Source organism: Oncorhynchus mykiss, chromosome Y (genome assembly GCF_013265735.2).
Source record: "Oncorhynchus mykiss isolate Arlee chromosome Y, USDA_OmykA_1.1, whole genome shotgun sequence".
Classification (NCBI taxonomy): domain Eukaryota; kingdom Metazoa; phylum Chordata; class Actinopteri; order Salmoniformes; family Salmonidae; genus Oncorhynchus; species Oncorhynchus mykiss.
Window position 1 is genome coordinate 22,150,026 of NC_048593.1, and position 20,989 is coordinate 22,171,014.

The 20,989-nt window shown below is 43.1% G+C and overlaps 1 protein-coding gene across 1 annotated transcript in view; it reads right to left on the reverse strand.

The window, feature by feature from the left end:
• The window catches only part of LOC110509815 (astrotactin-2), a 457,880-nt gene that overhangs the window by 270,399 nt on the left and 166,492 nt on the right, over window positions 1-20,989 (reverse strand). Inside the window, exon 5 of the mRNA XM_036967227.1 lies at window positions 902-1,009. Coding sequence (XP_036823122.1) covers window positions 902-1,009 — 108 coding nt within the window. The remainder of the gene's footprint in view (window positions 1-901; window positions 1,010-20,989) is intronic.

A 20,989-nucleotide genomic window follows, 5' to 3' on the forward strand; every position in this document is an offset into this window, starting at 1 on the left:
AGGCCAGTGGACGAACACTCGAGAGTGTTGTGTGGATACCCCACCCAAGGAAGATGCTGACTCCAAGTGGCGGGGTTGGTGTACACACAGCACCGTAAGGCAGTTTCCAGATCCTGGTTCACCTGCTCAGTTTAACCGTTGGCCTGAGGGTGATAACCCGAGGACAGACTGGTTGATGACCCCAGAAGAGTACAGAATGCCCTCCAAAATCTGGAGGCAAACTGGGGGCCCCGGTCAGAGACTATGTCCAGAGGAAGTCCATGAAGGCAGAAAACATGCTGAATGACTAGCTGAGCAGTCTCATGTGCAGATGGAAGCTTAGGCAGGGGAATGAAATGTGCCATCTTGGAAAAGCGATCCGCAATGACCAGGATGGCCGTGTGTCCCTCTGATGATGGAAGGCCCATGATGAAATCCATAGAGAGATGGTACCAGGTTCGAGAACTTGTTGTCTGTGGATGAAGAAGCCCCAGAGGCTTCTGACAAGGAGTCTTGTTCCGGGCGCATGTCGGACAGGCAGCCACAAAGGTCCGAGTGTCCACCTCCGCCGAGGGACATCAAAACCTCCTCCTCAAACTCTAATGTTCGCTGCCCTCCCGAATGAGAGGTGGGACGCGACGAGTGAGTGGACCGTGCCCCAAGAGGAACAAAAAGTATGTTAGGTGGACAGCCATCTGGAACTGCCTCCCTACCTTGCGCCTCCCTCACTACAGTCTCTATACCCCAGGAAACAGGCGCGAGGATGAGCGACCTGGGGATGATGGATTCAAGCGGCGGATCCTCACTGGAGCTGGGGAACTGGCGAGAAAGGGCATTCGGCTTCACGTTCTTAGACCTCGGGAGCTTTTTAGACCACGCACGCACACACATACAGACACACCCAGGCCTTCTCCAGTCTCACCTCTGCTGCGTCGGCGTCCCCTGTGCTGCTCTGTGTAGAACTTCAGCTGGGTCTCATCATCACCCTCTGACCCAGAGTCTCCTTGGCGACCAAACACATTACCAGCCACTGGAAGAAGAGGGGAAGAGGGAGAAAAAGAGGAGGATGAACAGTGTGGAGGACTATATTGTGTCAAAAATGTATTGTGTGCCAACACTGACAAGAGGCTTCAATATAATCTAAAAGCAGGACATCATTGGGAAGCACATTCTTTCCATCATTGGGAAAGAATATGAGGCTCTTGACATTATTTCAATGACAACTTGAGAATTTATGAAAGACAGTGGATTCAGTTATTTTCAACATTGAAAAGAGCAGTGACGTGGTAATGGAGAATGGTTGAGAAGTAATATCATGTTTTGATATGTGGATTATTTTATCCATCCTGGGGAGAATGAGGTGAAATAAGGACAGAGGTGAACAGACTGAAATTTGAATACCCAGACACCTGTTCAAAACCATTGGCTGTGCCACGACTGAAACTGCCATTACAGTGTCTGTCTGGAATGGACTCACACAATGTATTTTTAATTGACAGCTAGTTTCAATCAATAACACACCACCTTAAACCAATTTTCTTTCAATGTTCCCTCTTCCTTCTTCCCTCAGCCACCAACTAAGCCTATACAATACTCCCTGACCCATCAAGATCCACTTATCCAAAACAAATGGTAGACTACAATAAAGCAAACATAATTCTTTAGTTTTCAATTACCCTGAATTTCCCACTCACAACATTTAAGTTATTTAGCAGATGCTCTTATACAGGACCAAGTAAGGTTAAGTGCCTTGCTCAAGGGCACATCAACAGATGTTTCACCTAGTAGGCTCAGGGATTTGAACCAGCGGCCCTTCGTTAACTGGCCCAACTCACTCCACCGCTAAGATACCAGCAGGCCACTGAAAGTAAACTGCATTAAAGCGCTACTAAGTGTTTACTCTAAGGCCTATTCAAAGTTTCTCAACTCATCCTAAAAGCATTTTGCTTAAATCTAATCTCTCAAGGACTACAAACACAATCTCACCGTAAAGAAGAAAGGCTGTGAGAAACTAAAAGCACAATTACCACAAAATGCCTAGGCTTACCTGTCTTTGGGGCAAGCCGTTTCATGTTGTGTTGTGAATTAGTAAATCTACTTGAAACACCGGATTAAATGTGCCAATTTGCCTCCTCGCGGAAAAGCGCACCAAGGAGACAGGAGCGCATCGAGCTTTCACAAGCGGGTCCTTGGAATTAATTATGTTTAGGGAAAACAAAATTAGCCTTTCCATCATTTAGGAATTTGTTGGCAAGGTTTTCTTAGATGTCTCACTTTGTGAAATGTTCAGGCTGGCAGGACAATTGTGAACGCTTTGGAATAGACAAGCTGTTTGCCTGATTGCATGGGCTCGGTAGGTGCACACTTCAAGGTGTGTTATGGAGCGGAGCACTTGAAAGGCATGCTCCCCTTTAACCACTGAATAAAGCTATTGCAGCACACAAAAAATGCATGATGAACTGCAGAATCAGAATGCAGCAGGAAGCCTTAGGACAATAAGAGACCAAACCTTCACCATAACAAAGAGAAACAATATACACAAAGTATACCAAACATTAAGAACATCTTCCTAATATTGAGTTTATAATACCTATAAAAACCTGAACAAAAATATAAAAGCAACATGCAACAATTTCAAAGATTTGACTGATTTACAGTTCATATAAGGTAATCAGTCAATTTAAATAAATGAATTAGGTCTATGGATTTCACATGACTGGGCAGGGGTGCAGCCATGAGTGGGCCTGACAGGGCATAGGCCCACCCACTAGGCAGCCAGCAAATCAGAATGAGTTTCACCCCACAAAAGGGCTTTAGTACAGAAATACTCCTCAGCTCAAGAAACATGGAACCAACAATTTGCATGTTGCTTTTATATTTTTGTTCAGTTTATTTGTATAAAAGTCACCTTATCCGAGAGAGATTCACACAGTTATCAAAGCGTAAGACCAGGGTAAGTCTACATGAAACAGCCCTTATTTTAAGTGTTTATAAAATCCCCTAAAGGAAAACAATATGGTACAAAAACGATTGGAACCATTTCCCTCTTTGACCGCTAGGTTGTATGGGTATTATAACTCATACTGTGGTACTCTTTGATGGAAAAAGTTGTGTGTGTCAACTGTATGGTACCCATGTTGCTGGGGATCGGAGGTGTCCGGTGCGAGAAAGGCAGTTTGCGGTGGCCAGGGTCAGAGAGGCAGGTTGAGGTGGCCAGGGTCAGAGAGGCAGGTTGAGGTGGCCAGGGTCAGAGAGGCAGGTTGAGGTGGCCAGGGTCAGAGAGGCAGGTTGAGGTGGCCAGGGTCAGAGAGGCAGGTTGAGGTGTCCAGGGTCAGAGAGGCAGGTTGAGATAGCCAGGGTCAGAGAGGCAGGTTGAGGTGGCCAGGGTCAGAGAGGCAGGTTGAGGTGGCCAGGGTCAGAGAGGCAGGTTGAGGTGGCCAGGGTCAGAGTCAGAGTAGTGCAGAAGATGTCGTATTCTGAGGCAGTGAAGAAGGGAGGGGAGGGTGGATCAAGGGTGAGGGATTTGGAGAGTATCAACAGTATGTGAATAGTAGATCTGTACCAGAACAGGGGGACAGGCAAATGAGTGAAATACAGTACCAGTCAATAGTTTGGACACACCTACTCATTCAAGGGTTTATCTTTATTTTTTACTATTTTCTACATTGTAGAATAGTAGTGAAGACATCAAAACTATGAAATAACACATATGGAATCATGTAGTAACCAAAAAAATGTTAAACAAATCAAAATATATGTTATATTTTAGATTCTTCAAAGTAGCTACCATTTGCCTTGATGACAGCTTTGCACACTCTTGGCATTCTCTGAACCAGCTTCATGAGGTCTAGGCTACTACATGATACTCAAACTTTCCCTATACCCATCATGAGGTTGCTACAACCTAGCCTATGAATGAAAGTACAGTACAGGACCAGTGAATAGTTTGGACACACCTAGTCATTCAAGGGTTTATCTTTATTTTTTACTATTTTCTACATTGTAGATTAATAGTGAAGACATCAAAACTATGAAATAACACAAAAAAGTGTAATTTTAGATTATTCAAAGTAGCCACCCTTTGCCCTGATGACAGCTTTGTACACCCTTTTGGAATTCACTCAACCAGCTTCATGAGGTAGTCACCTGGAATGCATTTCAATTAACAGGCGTGCCTTGTTAAAAGTTCATATGTGGAATTGATTTCCTTCGTAATGTCTTTGAGCCAATCAGTTGTGTTGTGACAAGGTAGAGGTGGTATACAGAAGATATTTGGTAAAAAACCAAGTCCATATTATGGCAAGAACAGCTCAAATAAGCAAAGAGAAATGGCAGTCCATCATTACTTTAAGACATGAAGGTCAGTCAATCCGGAACATTTGAAGAACTTTGAAAGTTTCTTCAAATGCAGTTGCAAAAACCACCACGCGCTATGATGAAACTGGCTCTCATGAGGACCGCCACAGGAAAGGAAGACCAAGAGTTACCTCTGCTGCAGACGATAACTTCATTGGCGTTGACTGCACCTCAGATTGCAGCCCAAATAAATGTTTCACCGAGTTCCAGTAACAGACACATGTCAAAATCAACTGTTTAGAGGAGACTGCATGAATCAGGCCTTCATGGTCAAATTGCTGCAAAGGAACCACTACTAAAGGACACCAATATGAAGAAGAGACTGAGTGATGGACATTAGACCGGTGGAAATCTGTAAAAAAAAAAAAAGTCCAAATTTGAGATTTTTGGTTCCAAACGCTGTGTCTTTGTGAGATGCAGAGTAGGTGAACGGATGATCTCTGCATGTGTGTTTCCAACCGTGAAGCATGGAGGAGGAGGTGTGATGGTGTGGGGGTGCTTTGCTGGTGACACTGTCAGTGATTCATTTAGAATTCAAGGCACACTTAACAGATCACCGCACCTGTACATAGCCCTGTACACAACAAAAAATCAAAGGGTCCAAAATCTAAAGGATTTGACTTACAGTAAGTAGGCATTCCATGACCAATTCTGTATTTGGCAAAATTTACCAATTGTCTTCACACAGGTATATATTCACCTCCCCCATGGCCTTGTAAACACCTTGGAGCATTCCAAAATGGCCCACAATCTAGAGGGATTGAATTATTTACAGTTAAAAGATAGGCAAAACACCTTTGTGAATCATAACCACGCCTAAGGCAGACATAACACTAGGTAAACACATATACCGATCATACAGTGTATATACCGATCATACAGTATATATACCGATCATACAGTATATATACCGATCATACAGTATATATACAGATCATAGAGTATATATACCGATCATACAGTATATATACCGATCATACAGTATATATACAGATCATAGAGTATATATACCGATCATACAGTATATATACCGATCATACAGTATATATACCGATCATACAGTACATATACTGATCACACAGAGTATATACCAATCATACAGTATATATACCAATCATACAGTATATATACCGATCACACAGTGTATATACCGATCATACAGTATATATACCGATCATACAGTACATATACCGATCATACAGTATATATACCGATCATACAGTACATATACCGATCATACAGTGTATATACCGATCATACAGTGTATATACCGATCATACAGTGTATATACCGATCATACAGTGTATATACTGATCATACAGTGTATATACCGATCATACAGTGTATATACCGATCATACAGTATATATACCGATCATACAGTACATATACCGATCATACAGTACATATACCGATCATACAGTGTATATACCGATCATACAGTGTATATACTGATCATACAGTGTATATACCGATCATACAGTATATATACCGATCATACAGTACATATACCGATCATACAGTACATATACCGATCATACAGTATATATACCAATCATACAGTATATATACCGATCACACAGTGTATATACCGATCATACAGTATATATACCGATCATACAGTATATATACCGATCATACAGTACATATACCGATCATACAGTGTATATACCGATCATACAGTGTATATACCGATCATACAGTGTATATACCGATCATACAGTGTATATACCGATCATACAGTGTATATACCGATCATACAGTGTATATACCGATCATACAGTATATATACCGATCATACAGTGTATATACCGATCATACAGTGTATATACCGATCATACAGTGTATATACCGATCATACAGTGTATATACCGATCATACAGTATATATACCGATCATACAGTACATATACCGATCATACAGTACATATACCGATCATACAGTATATATACCGATCATACAGTATATATACCGATCATACAGTACATATACTGATCACACAGTGTATATACCGATCATACAGTATATATACCAATCATACAGTATATATACCGATCACACAGTGTATATACTGATCATACAGTATATATACCGATCATACAGTATATATACCGATCATACAGTACATATACTGATCACACAGTGTATATACCGATCATACAGTATATATACCAATCATACAGTATATATACCGATCACACAATGTATATACCGATCATACAGTATATATACCGATCATACAGTATATATACCGATCATACAGTACATATACCGATCATACAGTGTATATACCGATCATACAGTGTATATACCAATCATACAGTGTATATACCGATCATACAGTACATATACCGATCATACAGTGTATATACCGATAATACAGTACATATACCGATCATACAGTGTATATAACGATCATACAGTATATATACCGATCATACAGTATATATACCGATCATACAGTACATATACCGATCATACAGTGTATATACCGATCATACAGTACATATACCGATCATACAGTGTATATACCGATAATACAGTACATATACCGATCATACAGTGTATATACCGATCATACAGTATATATACCGATCATACAGTATATATACCGATCATACAGTACATATACCGATCATACAGTACATATACCGATCATACAGTATATATACCGATCATACAGTATATATACCGATAATACAGTACATATACCGATCATACAGTGTATATACCGATCATACAGTATATATACCGATCATACAGTATATATACCGATCATACAGTACATATACCGATCATACAGTGTATATACCGATCATACAGTATATATACCGATCATACAGTACATATACCAATCATACAGTGTATATACCGATCATACAGTATATATACCGATCATACAGTGTATATACCGATCATACAGTACATATACCGATCATACAGTGTATATACCGATCATACAGTATATATACCGATCATACAGTATATATACCGATCATACAGTACATATACCGATCATACAGTACATATACCGATCATACAGTGTATATACCGATCATACAGTGTATATACCAATCATACAGTGTATATACCAATCATACAGTGTATATACCGATCATACAGTACATATACCGATCATACAGTGTATATACCGATCATACAGTATATATACCGATCATACAGTATATATACCGATCATACAGTATATATACCGATCATACAGTACATATACCGATCATACAGTGTATATACCGATCATACAGTGTATATACCAAACATACAGTGTATATACCGATCATACAGTACATATACCGATCATACAGTACATATACCGATCATACAGTACATATACCGATCATACAGTGGAGTACTTGTATCAACAACATATTCACTAATTAGCAGGAGACAGGACAGACCAGTCAAGCACGCCAACGTAAACAAAAGAAAATAACTATATGAAAATGAAAAGAGATTAAATGAAATATAGAAAACATCAACCTTGTCAGTAGGCTATTGGTGAATGTTTTTGAGCTCCTCAACACTGCATCTGCTCCACTACAGGATAGGAACGAAACCTTTAGGTAGAACTTTGAGTCTGCCTAAATCATAGGCATGTTCCCTCATTCTCTGAACATTTGTTTCTCATTCTCTCCATCCTAGTGTTCATGTTTAACACACTGTATTCTAACATGATGCATACATTTATACCCAATTTTACAGCACATTGAGTCCTTTCCCAAATAAACCAGTTTGTAGGCAACAAAGCAAAATAGTGACTCAAACTTTTCCCCGAAAAAACTTCAAATCAAATCTTTATGAGGCAGACAGTCCTTCACGAGTTATGGCTTGTAATATTCATGCAGTCAATAAAATAAGGTATTTAATCTACCTTTGCTTGACGTTTGCCAAGAAAAAAAGGTTTGGGTGAGACTTAGTGCTAAAATACCTCTCCATCATTGCCAATAAAACCAGCCACATTTTCGAGGAACAGTAGCGCGTATTTCAGATCAGGAGAAACACAATTTCCTACGTGTCTGTCCAACTGTGACATCTGACAACAGAAATAGGTAACTTATGTCAGTGTGATGTTTTATCTTTTCCGTTATTACACCAATACAGAATTGTGCTCCCTTTCTCAAAATAGTTGAGAAAAACAAATAGCCTACAGCAGTGGGCAAAATAGATGATAATAGAATATTCAAACAGTAAATGTTGGTGGAACATTTAGAGGGGTGTTCCTGAAGAACTCAAATGCCATGCTTTTTTCTGGCCTTAGTTACATAATGTGAGTGGAAATTCATCACCCTAAGCTGCTTAATTCAGTTAGAGACCAATACCTTCTTTTTCCTTAAGCACTGTCTGCCGCCTGCATTTCGATTTCTGTCACGTACAATTAGGGGGAGGATTGATGAGGGCTTTAATTGTTTCATTGTGAGTATCCAGGGAATGGAAAGGATAGCTGAGGCCAGACCTATAAGTTGTTACCTCTGATGGAATGGGAAATGTCATAGAGCCATTATCCATTATCCTATATATCACATGTCTCAGGGGCCTTATGCATGTCCTAGTACTGTCAAGGCATCCTGAAATGCTAGCTCATTCACCTGTTTCTCTTGTCTTTATGAGTGGTGGCCCCTTTTGAAGGCCCTCAGATACACCTCAGTCTATCTCTCCACTTACTGTTGCAAGCAATTTCGATTTTGTTAGTCAGTCTCACTCAGATATCATGTTAAAAATTGCAAACATTTCTCTCCACCCTATGGCAAATGTGTAAAAACGCATGAAATCACTAATACAATTACGCCCCTACCCCCATCAAAGTTGATCATCCCTACTCTAGGTACTCCAATAGCCCTCCAGGACAATCTAAAATATTTCTGAGGTTAAGTTCACAGCAGACAAAACACAATCAGAGGCCAAATTATTTGGAAAGCTCTCGAAGGGCCATTGACTGGCTTCTGTTGGGACCCACTGGGCACAAAATGGTTGAAACAATGTTGTTTCCATGACATTGAACCAATGTGGAATAGATGTTGAATTGGCGTCTGTGCCCAATGGGGAGTCCCTCCATTGGCGGAGAAGTGAAATTGATTTTAATTCAATTTTTTACAAATCAGAACAATTAAGAGACTGAATCACCATGATCCCTAGGATCAAACAAGCCAAACATCCATAAAGCTCAAGAGGAAACTAAGATGGAGACCAGTGTTTCCCCTATGCATTTAGCAGTGGTGCACCACCGCCGCTAAATCATGTCTGACACTGCAATAAAAACATAAATAATAATAATAATGTAGATGTAAGCTAACTCTGCCCCTGCTGCTGAAAGAACACAGACACATACAAGCCATGTCCTTTCGGTATTTGAAGACGATGAGGATGTATAAGCCTTCAGTACTGGAAAAAAACAATAGTGTGACTATATAAAAGGAGTAGCCCACTGTTATCTGATGTAACTCTCTGAGGTGTGGGATGTAATGACGGTGAATTATCTCTGGGGTAGGTCTATAGCTGAACCGAGATCACGTTAGACTTCTGGCAAAGCACACGTTTAGAATGTGCATTTAAAACAGGTGTTGGAGGATTCTCATCTCGTCACAGTTTTTGCTCTCGAGGGTGGTTTAGTTGACTTAGTTTAAATGGCACTATTTCTAGGCGGCTTTATCCTGTAGCGGCTATAAATCCCTTCATTATGCATTTTGTTTTTCAATCTCCACGCATTTATCAGGGCTTTAATGTCATGGTGGCACGGCAGTACTGAGGAGAGGTGTTCAGTCACGCAAGCACACAGACACACACGCACGCATACACATACACACGCACCCAGGAACGCATGTACAGACCACACACACGCACACACATACCATCTCCCTCACATACACACACACACACACACTTGGGTCGTGTTCAAGTTTGATTTGCAAATTGAGCTCAAGAGAGACGACCGCCGAAACAGCACGGACGCTTGATCAAACGGTGAAAGTGGAGAGAGAAGACAAGAAAGAAAAATAGATGGAAGGAGGGAGAAATATCACTCCATTAACATGCTGAGATATTCATGCAGATATATGGGCAAGTGGAGCGACTTCCAAGAGCAAGTAAAACAAGTCAGTAGGGGAACATGTGCATCAAAAGTTTAAAGGCTGCAGTCCCGTGTAACAAATGAGGAGGTAAAACAGAGGCCACTAGCGCCTAACAAGCCTGTCAGGAAAACCACTGCACTCCCACACACACACACACACACACACAAGCTCACACACAAAAACATACACGCTCAGTGCATGTATTTCTATTGTAGGTGTTGTACCAGACAGACAGGACATGGTTGTGACAAAGAACAGAGGTTTTTCGGACCTCTTATTGAAATGTGTCAACTCTGTCTCTCCTCCCCCTCACTCCCCTTGTCTCTCTCTCCCCCTCTCTCTCGCTCTCTCTCACACACACACATACCCACACTCCCTCCCTTACTGTGAAATGCATCACCTCCCTATCCTCTCTTGTCGTCATTCTGCCTGCTCTCTCTTCCATGTCAAGGGCACTACTGGTGTCTAACACACGTCCATAAAAAGCATTGACTCTGGAGGCTGAAGCTATAGAGCGAAGACGGTAAAGTTTTTCATTAGTCCGGCAGCCTGCCTATCTGAGTTGTGTCACACCTTCAACCACTCTCCATCTCTCCATCTGCCTCTCTCTCCTAAACAGTGTGTGTGTGTGTGTGTGTGTGTGTGTGTGTGTGTGTGTGTGTGTGTGTGTGTGTGTGTGTGTGTGTGTGTGTGTGTGTGTGTGTGTGTGTGTATGTGTGTGTGTGTGTGTGTGTGTGTGTGTGTGTGTGTGTGTGCAGTAGATTCACACCCTTCCTAACTAAAATATGCTGTTCAAAATAAAACATGTACCAATTCAAATTCTCCCTGAATTTTGAAATGGTTCAATCAACACCTTTACCAAATAATTAGACTTAGTATTCTCTACAAGTTTAATGTCAATTACTATAGTGAAAGCTTCTGTCTTTGCACGTCACATTGACTTGCACCAACACTGAGCTCAACGTGGACGTAGTAGTTCCAATAATGCATTGTTACTCGCAGAAGAAGAGTCATTCATACTCTATTGACAAAGTCCCAGATGGATCGCGTCTGCAGCAAGTGACAAGGCATGATGGAGGAATATGAGGTATGAAACAGAGAGAGAGAGAGAGAGAGAGAGAGAGACAATTGGAGAGAGAGCGACAAGCGGAGAGAGTGTTGGAGGACATAGTGAGAGGAAGTGAGGATGTAATGAGAGGGAGTGAGGAAGAGAGAGGGAGACCAAGAGTGACGGTGGGTGGAGAGGGAGAAAGTGAGGGACAGAGGTTAAAAAGAAAGGGAGGTGAGGAAGAGAGAGAGGGATGATACAGTGGTAGAGAGAGAGAGAGAGAGAGAGAAGGGCTATAGCGAGAGAGGATAGGGAGGATAGGGTGGGGGGAAAGGTTACATGGGGAAAGAAAGCGGGAGCTGCTTTTCAATCTGCCCTGTGATGGGAGTGATTAAGGTGGTGCAGACACTGCGAGGCGAGGCAGCGATGAGTTCATTCTGCACTATAAAAGCTAATCATTTTTCTGTCGGGGAGCACAGATCACCCTCTGCTTCTGCCACGCACGCCATCACATCAGCACAGTACCACACCTAATGGACTTCAGCTCAGGTGGGCTAGTGTGAGTGATGGTGTGTATGAGAGAGAGAGAGAGAGATATTCATGCACCTGTATGTATGTGTGCTCTTCATGTGTTTGTATGAAAGCAGGGAAGGGAATTACTGAGAACACAACTAACAAGACCGTGACTATTTGCCAAGGCCAATTTTGTTGCCTTTGTTTGTAGGGATGAGAGAGAGTGAACATGTGAATGAATAAGTCAGTATGTGCAAAGACATGTGGTAGTTTGTATCTATATGACTGTGTGTGCGTGTCTGTGAGGGACAGCATAAATTATCTATTGCTGCCCCTACCCGTGACCCAATCTGCATCTGTTTAAACCTGAAAGGTTAAGTGTGGTTTACCCAAAATAATACAGGCTGTAATTATACAGAGATGTGGGTAAACAAACGCCTTCTCCGTACTTCAGCAGTGAAAGCACCAGGGAGATGCAGTAAATACAACATGGCATGACAAGCAGATGAGTACAGCTAACACATTCAACGTGTGTGTGTGTGTGTGTGTGTGTGTGTATGCGCATATGCCTGTGTGTGTGTACAGTAAGTGCATGATTGCTGGTCTTATCCTGCTCTGCCAATGGTAATCAAATTCATGCTGCATTCAAGCTGTGGCTGAGCGACTGCCCCTAAAAAGCTACTTCTTGTTTTGAAAATGGCCCATGTGGGGGGATTGAACGAGATGGCCGCGTGAACTAAGAGCTCTGCACAAGTAGTTTCCAATTCCTAATCTTACCTCCACTCCAAGTTCAAACTCCTTTAGCTTTAGTAAAAAAAAGTCATGGCGGCTACAAAAGGCGACACTACAGGTGAGATTTTTACCCGGACTCGAGCATTAGCGACGGGAAAAAGCCTCCATTTAGGAGCTAGCTTCAGAAAAAGCTAACGCCATTAGCCAGGAGCAAGAGGACCCGCTCTCCCCCAAGGCCCAACGAATGCCAACCTCACACTCTGTCGAAGACATCCTTTCTGAGTTGAGATCCCAACGTACAGAACAGCAACAACAAGATAACCATAAACGCGGGGCGCCTGGACGAGGCAGAGGGGCGAATCCTATCCATGGAAAACTTATTGACAGATGCCATGGAAACAATAGCATATGCTAAAAAGAAAATAGAGCATCTGGAAGAGAAAACAGAGGACCTGGAAAACAGGGGGTGAAGGAATAATTGTGTTCTATTAAATCTGGGCGGAAAAGAAGAGGGAAACATGTCACTGATCCGCTACCTGCAAGACAAACTTCCCGAGTGGCTCTACCTGTCCACCGACAGGCCCATAGAACTCGACAGAGCTCACCGAGCACAGAGGCCCCCACCAGCAGCCAGACAACCACCGCGCCCAATCACCATACGTTTCCTGGGATTCACCGACAAGGAACGAGTCCTACAGGAGGAAAAAATACCCAAACGAGCTCAGGGTTCTTCACCAAGGAGCCCTGCGACACTTCAAAACTCCCGAAGAGGAAAAACGTTTTTTTGAAAGACAATCCTGATCAATGAGAAACTGACTAATGCTATTACTAAAGGAGGTAAGACAACATATAGCTGATATCCAAAGACCCACCCTCCCCGTTAAATGTTATTATAGCCATCCAATCTCTATTTATTTTCCTTTAGCTGAGAGGGATAGGCTCTATAGCCTAACCTAGACCTACTAACGTTTCACCCTACTTTTATTTACCCCTTTTTTTTCTTTTTTTCTCTTTTTTTGTTGTTGCTATTATTACTTGTGGTTCCCTATGTCCCTTGGGGGAGGTATATGTAGGCTGGGCTATTGATTTTATTTTCTCCCTCTTTTAATGTGGCCTGGACGTTGTCATTTACTCAATGCGGGGCGGAGAGGATGAGGCATTTATTTGGTGGGGAGGGGGAGACGTTGTGCATTGCTAACTTTTCCCGTTTTTTTTTTCTTTTTTTCGGTACACAGAATTGAGACTGAGCAGGAGGGTAATAGATCCAACGGGATGTGTCGAGTTGTTTGGGAACTCGGCTGGGGTGTTCAGAGATTGTTATTTTATGTACACGATTTATTTTCCTTTTATGTGAACGCAGCTGTAACTATTATTCACTTTTACCCAGAGATGATTTGCACTAAAGTTTGATTACTGTTCGATGACTAGTACCTTAAATCTATTGACATGGAACTGCCATGGTCTAGGTCATGCAATAAATCGGAAAAAGATTCTATGTGCTCTAAAAAAGGAAAAAGCAGACATCGCGCTATTACAAGAGACACACCTCTGTGATGCCGAACATGCCAAACTCCGCAGAGCTTGGGTGGGACAGGTGTATTTCTCATCTTTCAAATCAAACAGTACAGCCATACTTATCCATAAGAATGTTCCATTCATAATTGACAAAAACATATCTGATCCGGAGGGGAGATTTATTTTGATAACTGGGTCACTGTATGGTCAACCAATTACTATCTTAAATACACTGCTCAAAAAAATAAAGGCAACACTTAAACAACACAATGTAACTCCAAGTCAATCACACTTCTGTGAAATCAAACTGTCCACTTAGGAAGCAACACTGATTGACAATAAATTTCACATGCTGTTGTGCAAATGGAATAGACAACAAGTGGAAATTATAGGCAATTAGCAAGACACCCCCAATAAAGGAGTGGTTCTGCAGGTGGTGACCACAGACCACTTCTCAGTTCCTATGCTTCCTGGCGTATGTTTTGGTCACTTTTGAATGCTGGCGGTGCTTTCACTCTAGTGGTAGCATGAGAAGGAGTCTACAACCCACACAAGTGGGTTGTACGTCAATGCGAGATGTACGTCGATGTGAGCTGTGGCAAGAAGGTTTGCTGTGTCTGTCAGCGTAGTGTCCAGAGCATGGAGGCGCTACCAGGAGACAGGCCAGTACATCAGAAGACGTGGAGGAGGCCGTAGGAGGGCAACAACCCAGCAGCAGGACCGCTACCCCCGCCTTTGTGCATGGAGGAGCAGGAGGAGCACTGCCAGAGCCCTGCAAAATGACCTCCAGCAGGCCACAAATGTGCATGTGTCTGCTCAAACAGTCAGAAACAGACTCCATGAGGGTGTTATGAGGGCCCGACGTCCACAGGTGGGGGTTGTGCAGCCCAACACCGTGCAGGACGTTTGGCATTTGCCAGAAAACACCAAGATTGGCAAATTCGCCACTGGCGCCCTGTGCTCTTCACAGATGAAAACAGGTTCACACTGTGTCTGGAGACGCCGTGGAGAACGTTCTGCTGCAGGCAACATCCTCCAGCATGACCGGTTTGGCGGTGGGTCAGTCATGGTGTGGGGTGGCATTTCTTTGGGGGGCCGCACAGCCCTCCATGTGCTCGCCAGAGGTAGCCTGACTGCCATTAGGTACCGAGATGAGATCATCAGACCCCTTGTGAGACCATATGCTGGTGCGGTTGGCCCTGGGTTCCTCCTAATGCAAGACAATGCTAGACCTCATGTGGCTGGAGAGTGTCAGCAGTTCCTGCAAGAGGAAGGCATTGATGCTATGGACTGGCCCGCCCGTTCCCCAGACCTGAATCCAATTGAGTACATCTGGGACATCATGTCTCGCTCCATCCACCAACGCCTCGCTGCACCACAGACTGTCCAGGAGCCAGAGATCTTGATAGCCAGAAGAAAAAAAATCTTAACCTGACCCGACCATCCTTCTCCTGCTCCTACTGGCTTTCGCAGATTCTGGCTTTACTCTGCTGAAGTTGCCAATAATAAGCTACATGAGGAGTCGGCAACCTTTCTCATGTGGAATGCCAATTTTCATATGCACATTTTCGTGCAACAGTTTAATTTAATTTATAATAACGTCTGCATATCTCAAAAGGATATCAAAATATAAATTAAAATGATACAAACCTAAAATGTTAATTCCATTGCCAACAATGTAAAAAATTGCCTACATAAAGTCAACATTGCAGCCAGCAGGCAGATGATACCCTGATAAAAATAAATATCCTGTAAATCACATTGGCTACATATGGCCTGTCTGCAACAAACTTGAAACATTGCATTAACTATTAACTTGGGTCCAACTAGCAATTTGCAACATTGAACAAAATATTCTGGGCCCTCAGAGCTTCATCTGCCAGTGAGCTCGGGACAGACACAGTTGTAGGCTATTTTTGCAAGGGATAAGAAGCAATGTTCGACTTGGGTAGGAGCTCCCTGGAGCTGAGTACCAGCGCCTCCAATTTTCTATTGCTTGAGCTCCTATTCCTCTTATAGAATATTAGTTCAAAAGTATTGTGGAGCTCCTGCACCTAAATATAAACAATACCAGCATCCAAAATGAGTACCGGAACCTATTTCAAGTCAAGCACTGATAAAAAGTAATCAGGTAGGCCAATTTTATGTTTCCACTGGATCAGAGCATGCCATTTTTCCCTTTCACGCTAAGTGGTCGAAAGGGAGAGAGCTGGAAAGATTTTTAAAATATATTGAGGAACTATTATTCTGAATGGATATAAAAACATTAAGACTAAGAGAAAGGATTGTTTTGCTCACTGCTTTAGCACACTACGCCAACCCTGATGTCCTTGCCGTGTCTGAATCCTGGCTTAGGAAGACCACCAAAAATCCTGAGGTTTCCATCCCCAACTACAACATTTTCCGTCAAGATAGAAATGCCAAAGGGGGAGGAGTTGCAATCTACTGCAGAGATAGCTTACAAAGTTATGTCATACTTTCCAGGTCTTTTGCCAAACAGTTTGAGCTTCAAATATTAAAAATTAGTCTCCAGAAATAAATCTCTCACTGTTTCCACCTGTTATAGACCCGCCTCAGCTCCCAGCTGTGCCCTGGACACCATATGTGAATTGATTGCCCCCCATCTATCTTCAGAGTTCGTTCTGTTAGGTGACCTAAACTGGGATATGCTTAACACCCCGGCAGTCCTACAATCTAAGCTAGACGCCCTCACACAAATTATCAAGGATCCCACCAGGTACAACCCAAAATCCGTAAACATGGGTACCCTCATAGATATTATCCTGACGAACTTGCCCTCCAAATACACCTCTGCTGTTTTCAATCCGGATCTCAGCGATCACTGCGTCATTGCCTGCATCCGCTATGGGTACGCGGTCAAACGACCACCCCTCATCACTGTCAAATGCTCCCTAAAATACTTCTGCGAGCAGGCCTTTCTAATCGACCTGGAAGGATATTGACCTCATCCCGTCAGGAAAGTAATTTCCTCGCCATCTTAAATAAGCATGCCCCATTCAAAAAATGTAGAACTAAGAACAGATATAGCCCTTGGTTCACTCCAGACCTGACTGCCCTCGACCAGCACAAAAACATCCTGTGGCAGACTGCAATAGCATCGAATAGTCCCCGCGATATGCAACTGTTCAGGGAAGTCAGGAACCAACACACGCAGTCAGTCAGGAAAGCAAAGGCTAACTTTTTCAAACAAAAATGTGCATCCTGTAGCTTTAACTCCAAACATTTTGAGGACATTGTACAGTCCATGGAGAACAAGAGCACCTCCTCCCAGAAGCCCACTGCACTGAGGCTTGGTAACACTGTCACCACCGATAAATCCACGATAATTGAGAATTTGAATAACCATTTCTCTACGGCTGGCCATGCTTTCCTCCTGGCTACCCCAACCCCGGCCAACAGCTCCCCCCGCAGCTACTTTCCCAAGCCTCCCCAGCTTCTCCTTCACTCAAATCCAGATAGCAGATGTTCTGAAGGAGCTGCAAAACTTAGACCGGTACAAATCAGCTGGGCAAGTCAATCTGGACCCTCTCTTTCTAAAATTATCCGCCGCCATTGTTGCAACCCCTATTACCAGTCTGTTCAACCTCTCTTTCGTATCGTCCCAGATCCCTAAAGATTGGAAAGCTGCCGCAGTCAAACCCCTCTTCAAAGGGGGTGACACTCTAGACCCAAACTGTTATAGACCTATATCCATCCTGCCCTGCCTTTCTAAAGTCTTTGAAAGCCAAGAAAATAAAGAGATCACTAACCATTTCGAATCCCACCGTACTTTCTCCGGCTGTGCAATCCGGTTTCCGAGCTGGTCACGGGTGCACCTTAGCCATGCTCAAGGTACTAAGTGATATCATAACCGCCATCGATAAAATATTGTACTGTGCAGCCGTCTTCATCGACCTGGCCAAGGCTTTCGACTCTGTCAATCACCGTATTCTTATCAGCAGAGTCAACAGCCTTGTTGTCTCAAATGACTGCCTCGCCTGGTTCACCAACTACTTCTCTGAGAGTTTAGTGTGTCAAATCGGAGGGCCTGTTGTCCGTAACTCTGGCATTCTCTATGGGGGTGCCACAGGGTTCAATTCTCGGGCCGACTCTTTTCTCTGTAAATATCAATGATGTCGCTCTTGCTGCAGGTGAATCCCTGATCCACCTCTATGCAGAAAACACCATTCTGTATACATCTGGCCCTTCTTTGGACACTGTGTTAACCAACCTCCAAACAAATTTCAATGCCATACAACACTCCTTCCGTGGCCTCCAACTGCTCTTAAACGCAGGTAAAACTAAATGCATGCTTTTCAACCGATAGCTGCCTGCATCCACCCGCTCGACTAGCATCACTACTCTGGACGGTTCTGACTTAGAATATGTGGACAACTACAAATACCTAGGGGTCTGGCTAGACTGAAAACTCTCCTTCCAGACTCATATTAAACATCTGCAATCCAAAATTAAATCCAGAATCAGCTTTCTATTTCACAACAAAGCCTCCTTCACTCTTGCCGCCAAACATACCCTAGTAAAACTGACTATCCTACCGATCCTCGACTTCGGCGATGTCATTTTCAAAATAGCCTTCAACACTCTACTCAGCAAACCGGATGCAGTCTATCACAGTGCCATCCGTTTTGTCACCAAAACGCCATATACCACCCAGCACTGCGACTTGTATACTTTAATCGGCTGCCCCTCGCTACATATTCGTCGCCAGACCCACTGGCTCCAGGTCATCTATAAGTCTATGCTAGGTAAAGCTCTGCCTTATCTCTGGTCACGATAACAACACCCATTACTTGCTACTATGGCCTATCTCCTCATGCCATTTGCACACGGTGTATATAGACTTTCTTTTTTTCTATTGTGTTATTGACTGTACGCTTTTTTATTCCATGTGTAACTCTGTGTTGTTGTTTGTGTCGCACTGCTTTGCTTTATCTTGGCCAGGTCGCAGTTGTAAATGAGAACTTGTTCTCAACTGGCCTACCTGGTTAAAAAAGGTGAAATAAAAAAAGTAAAAAAATAATCCTCTTTAAAATCTGTTTGTGTACTTGTCTCTATCCTCATGTCAATAAATATGACAGTGGTGAAAAAAGAGGGGTAAACTATAAACTCCAGTGGGCGATTGAGATAAGATGAACAACCAGCGATATAAACCATATGATATTCAAACTTTAAGAACTGTATTGTTTAATTGCACTAATTGTCTTTTTTTAAGTGTAGGTTTTGCTTTACTGTCCTTGGATGGCCTCTCCATCTGCTTGCTTTGTCCCTCTCTCGGTCTTCTCTGCCTCCTGCATTGCAGCCTGCCTCAGCCTCACCACTGTCTGCTCATCACTGTCTGGCTCACTAATCTCTGTAAAGCTAGCTAGCCAACAGCTCCCCCCGCAGCTACTTTCCCAAGCCTCCCCAGCTTAACCTTCACTCAAATCCAGATAGCAGATGTTCTGAAGGAGCTGCAAAACTTAGACCGGTACAAATCAGCTGGGCAAGTCAATCTGGACCCTCTCTTTCTAAAATTATCCGCCGCCATTGTTGCAACCCCTATTACCAGTCTGTTCAACCTCTCTTTCGTATCGTCCCAGATCCCTAAAGATTGGAAAGCTGCCGCAGTCATACCCCTCTTCAAAGGGGGTGACACTCTAGACCCAAACTGTTATAGACCTATATCCATCCTGCCCTGCCTTTCTAAAGTCTTCGAAAGCCAAGAAAATAAAGAGATCACTAACCATTTCGAATCCCACCGTACTTTCTCCGGCTGTGCAATCCGGTTTCCGAGCTGGTCACGGGTGCACCTTAGCCATGCTCAAGGTACTAAGTGATATCATAACCACCATCGATAAAATATTGTACTGTGCAGCCGTCTTCATCGACCTGGCCAAGGCTTTCGACTCTGTCAATCACCGTATTCTTATCAGCAGAGTCAACAGCCTTGTTGTCTCAAATGACTGCCTCGCCTGGTTCACCAACTACTTCTCTGAGAGTTTAGTGTGTCAAATCGGAGGGCCTGTTGTCCGTAACTCTGGCATTCTCTATGGGGGTGCCACAGGGTTCAATTCTCGGGCCGACTCTTTTCTCTGTAAATATCAATGATGTCGCTCTTGCTGCAGGTGAATCCCTGATCCACCTCTATGCAGAAAACACCATTCTGTATACATCTGGCCCTTCTTTGGACACTGTGTTAACCAACCTCCAAACAAATTTCAATGCCATACAACACTCCTTCCGTGGCCTCCAACTGCTCTTAAACGCAGGTAAAACTAAATGCATGCTTTTCAACCGATAGCTGCCTGCATCCACCCGCTCGACTAGCATCACTACTCTGGACGGTTCTGACTTAGAATATGTGGACAACTACAAATACCTAGGGGTCTGGCTAGACTGAAAACTCTCCTTCCAGACTCATATTAAACATCTGCAATCCAAAATTAAATCCAGAATCAGCTTTCTATTTCACAACAAAGCCTCCTTCACTCTTGCCGCCAAACATACCCTAGTAAAACTGACTATCCTACCGATCCTCGACTTCGGCGATGTCATTTTCAAAATAGCCTTCAACACTCTACTCAGCAAACCGGATGCAGTCTATCACAGTGCCATCCGTTTTGTCACCAAAACGCCATATACCACCCAGCACTGCGACCTGTATACTTTAATCGGCTGCCCCTCGCTACATATTCGTCGCCAGACCCACTGGCTCCAGGTCATCTATAAGTCTATGCTAGGTAAAGCTCTGCCTTATCTCTGGT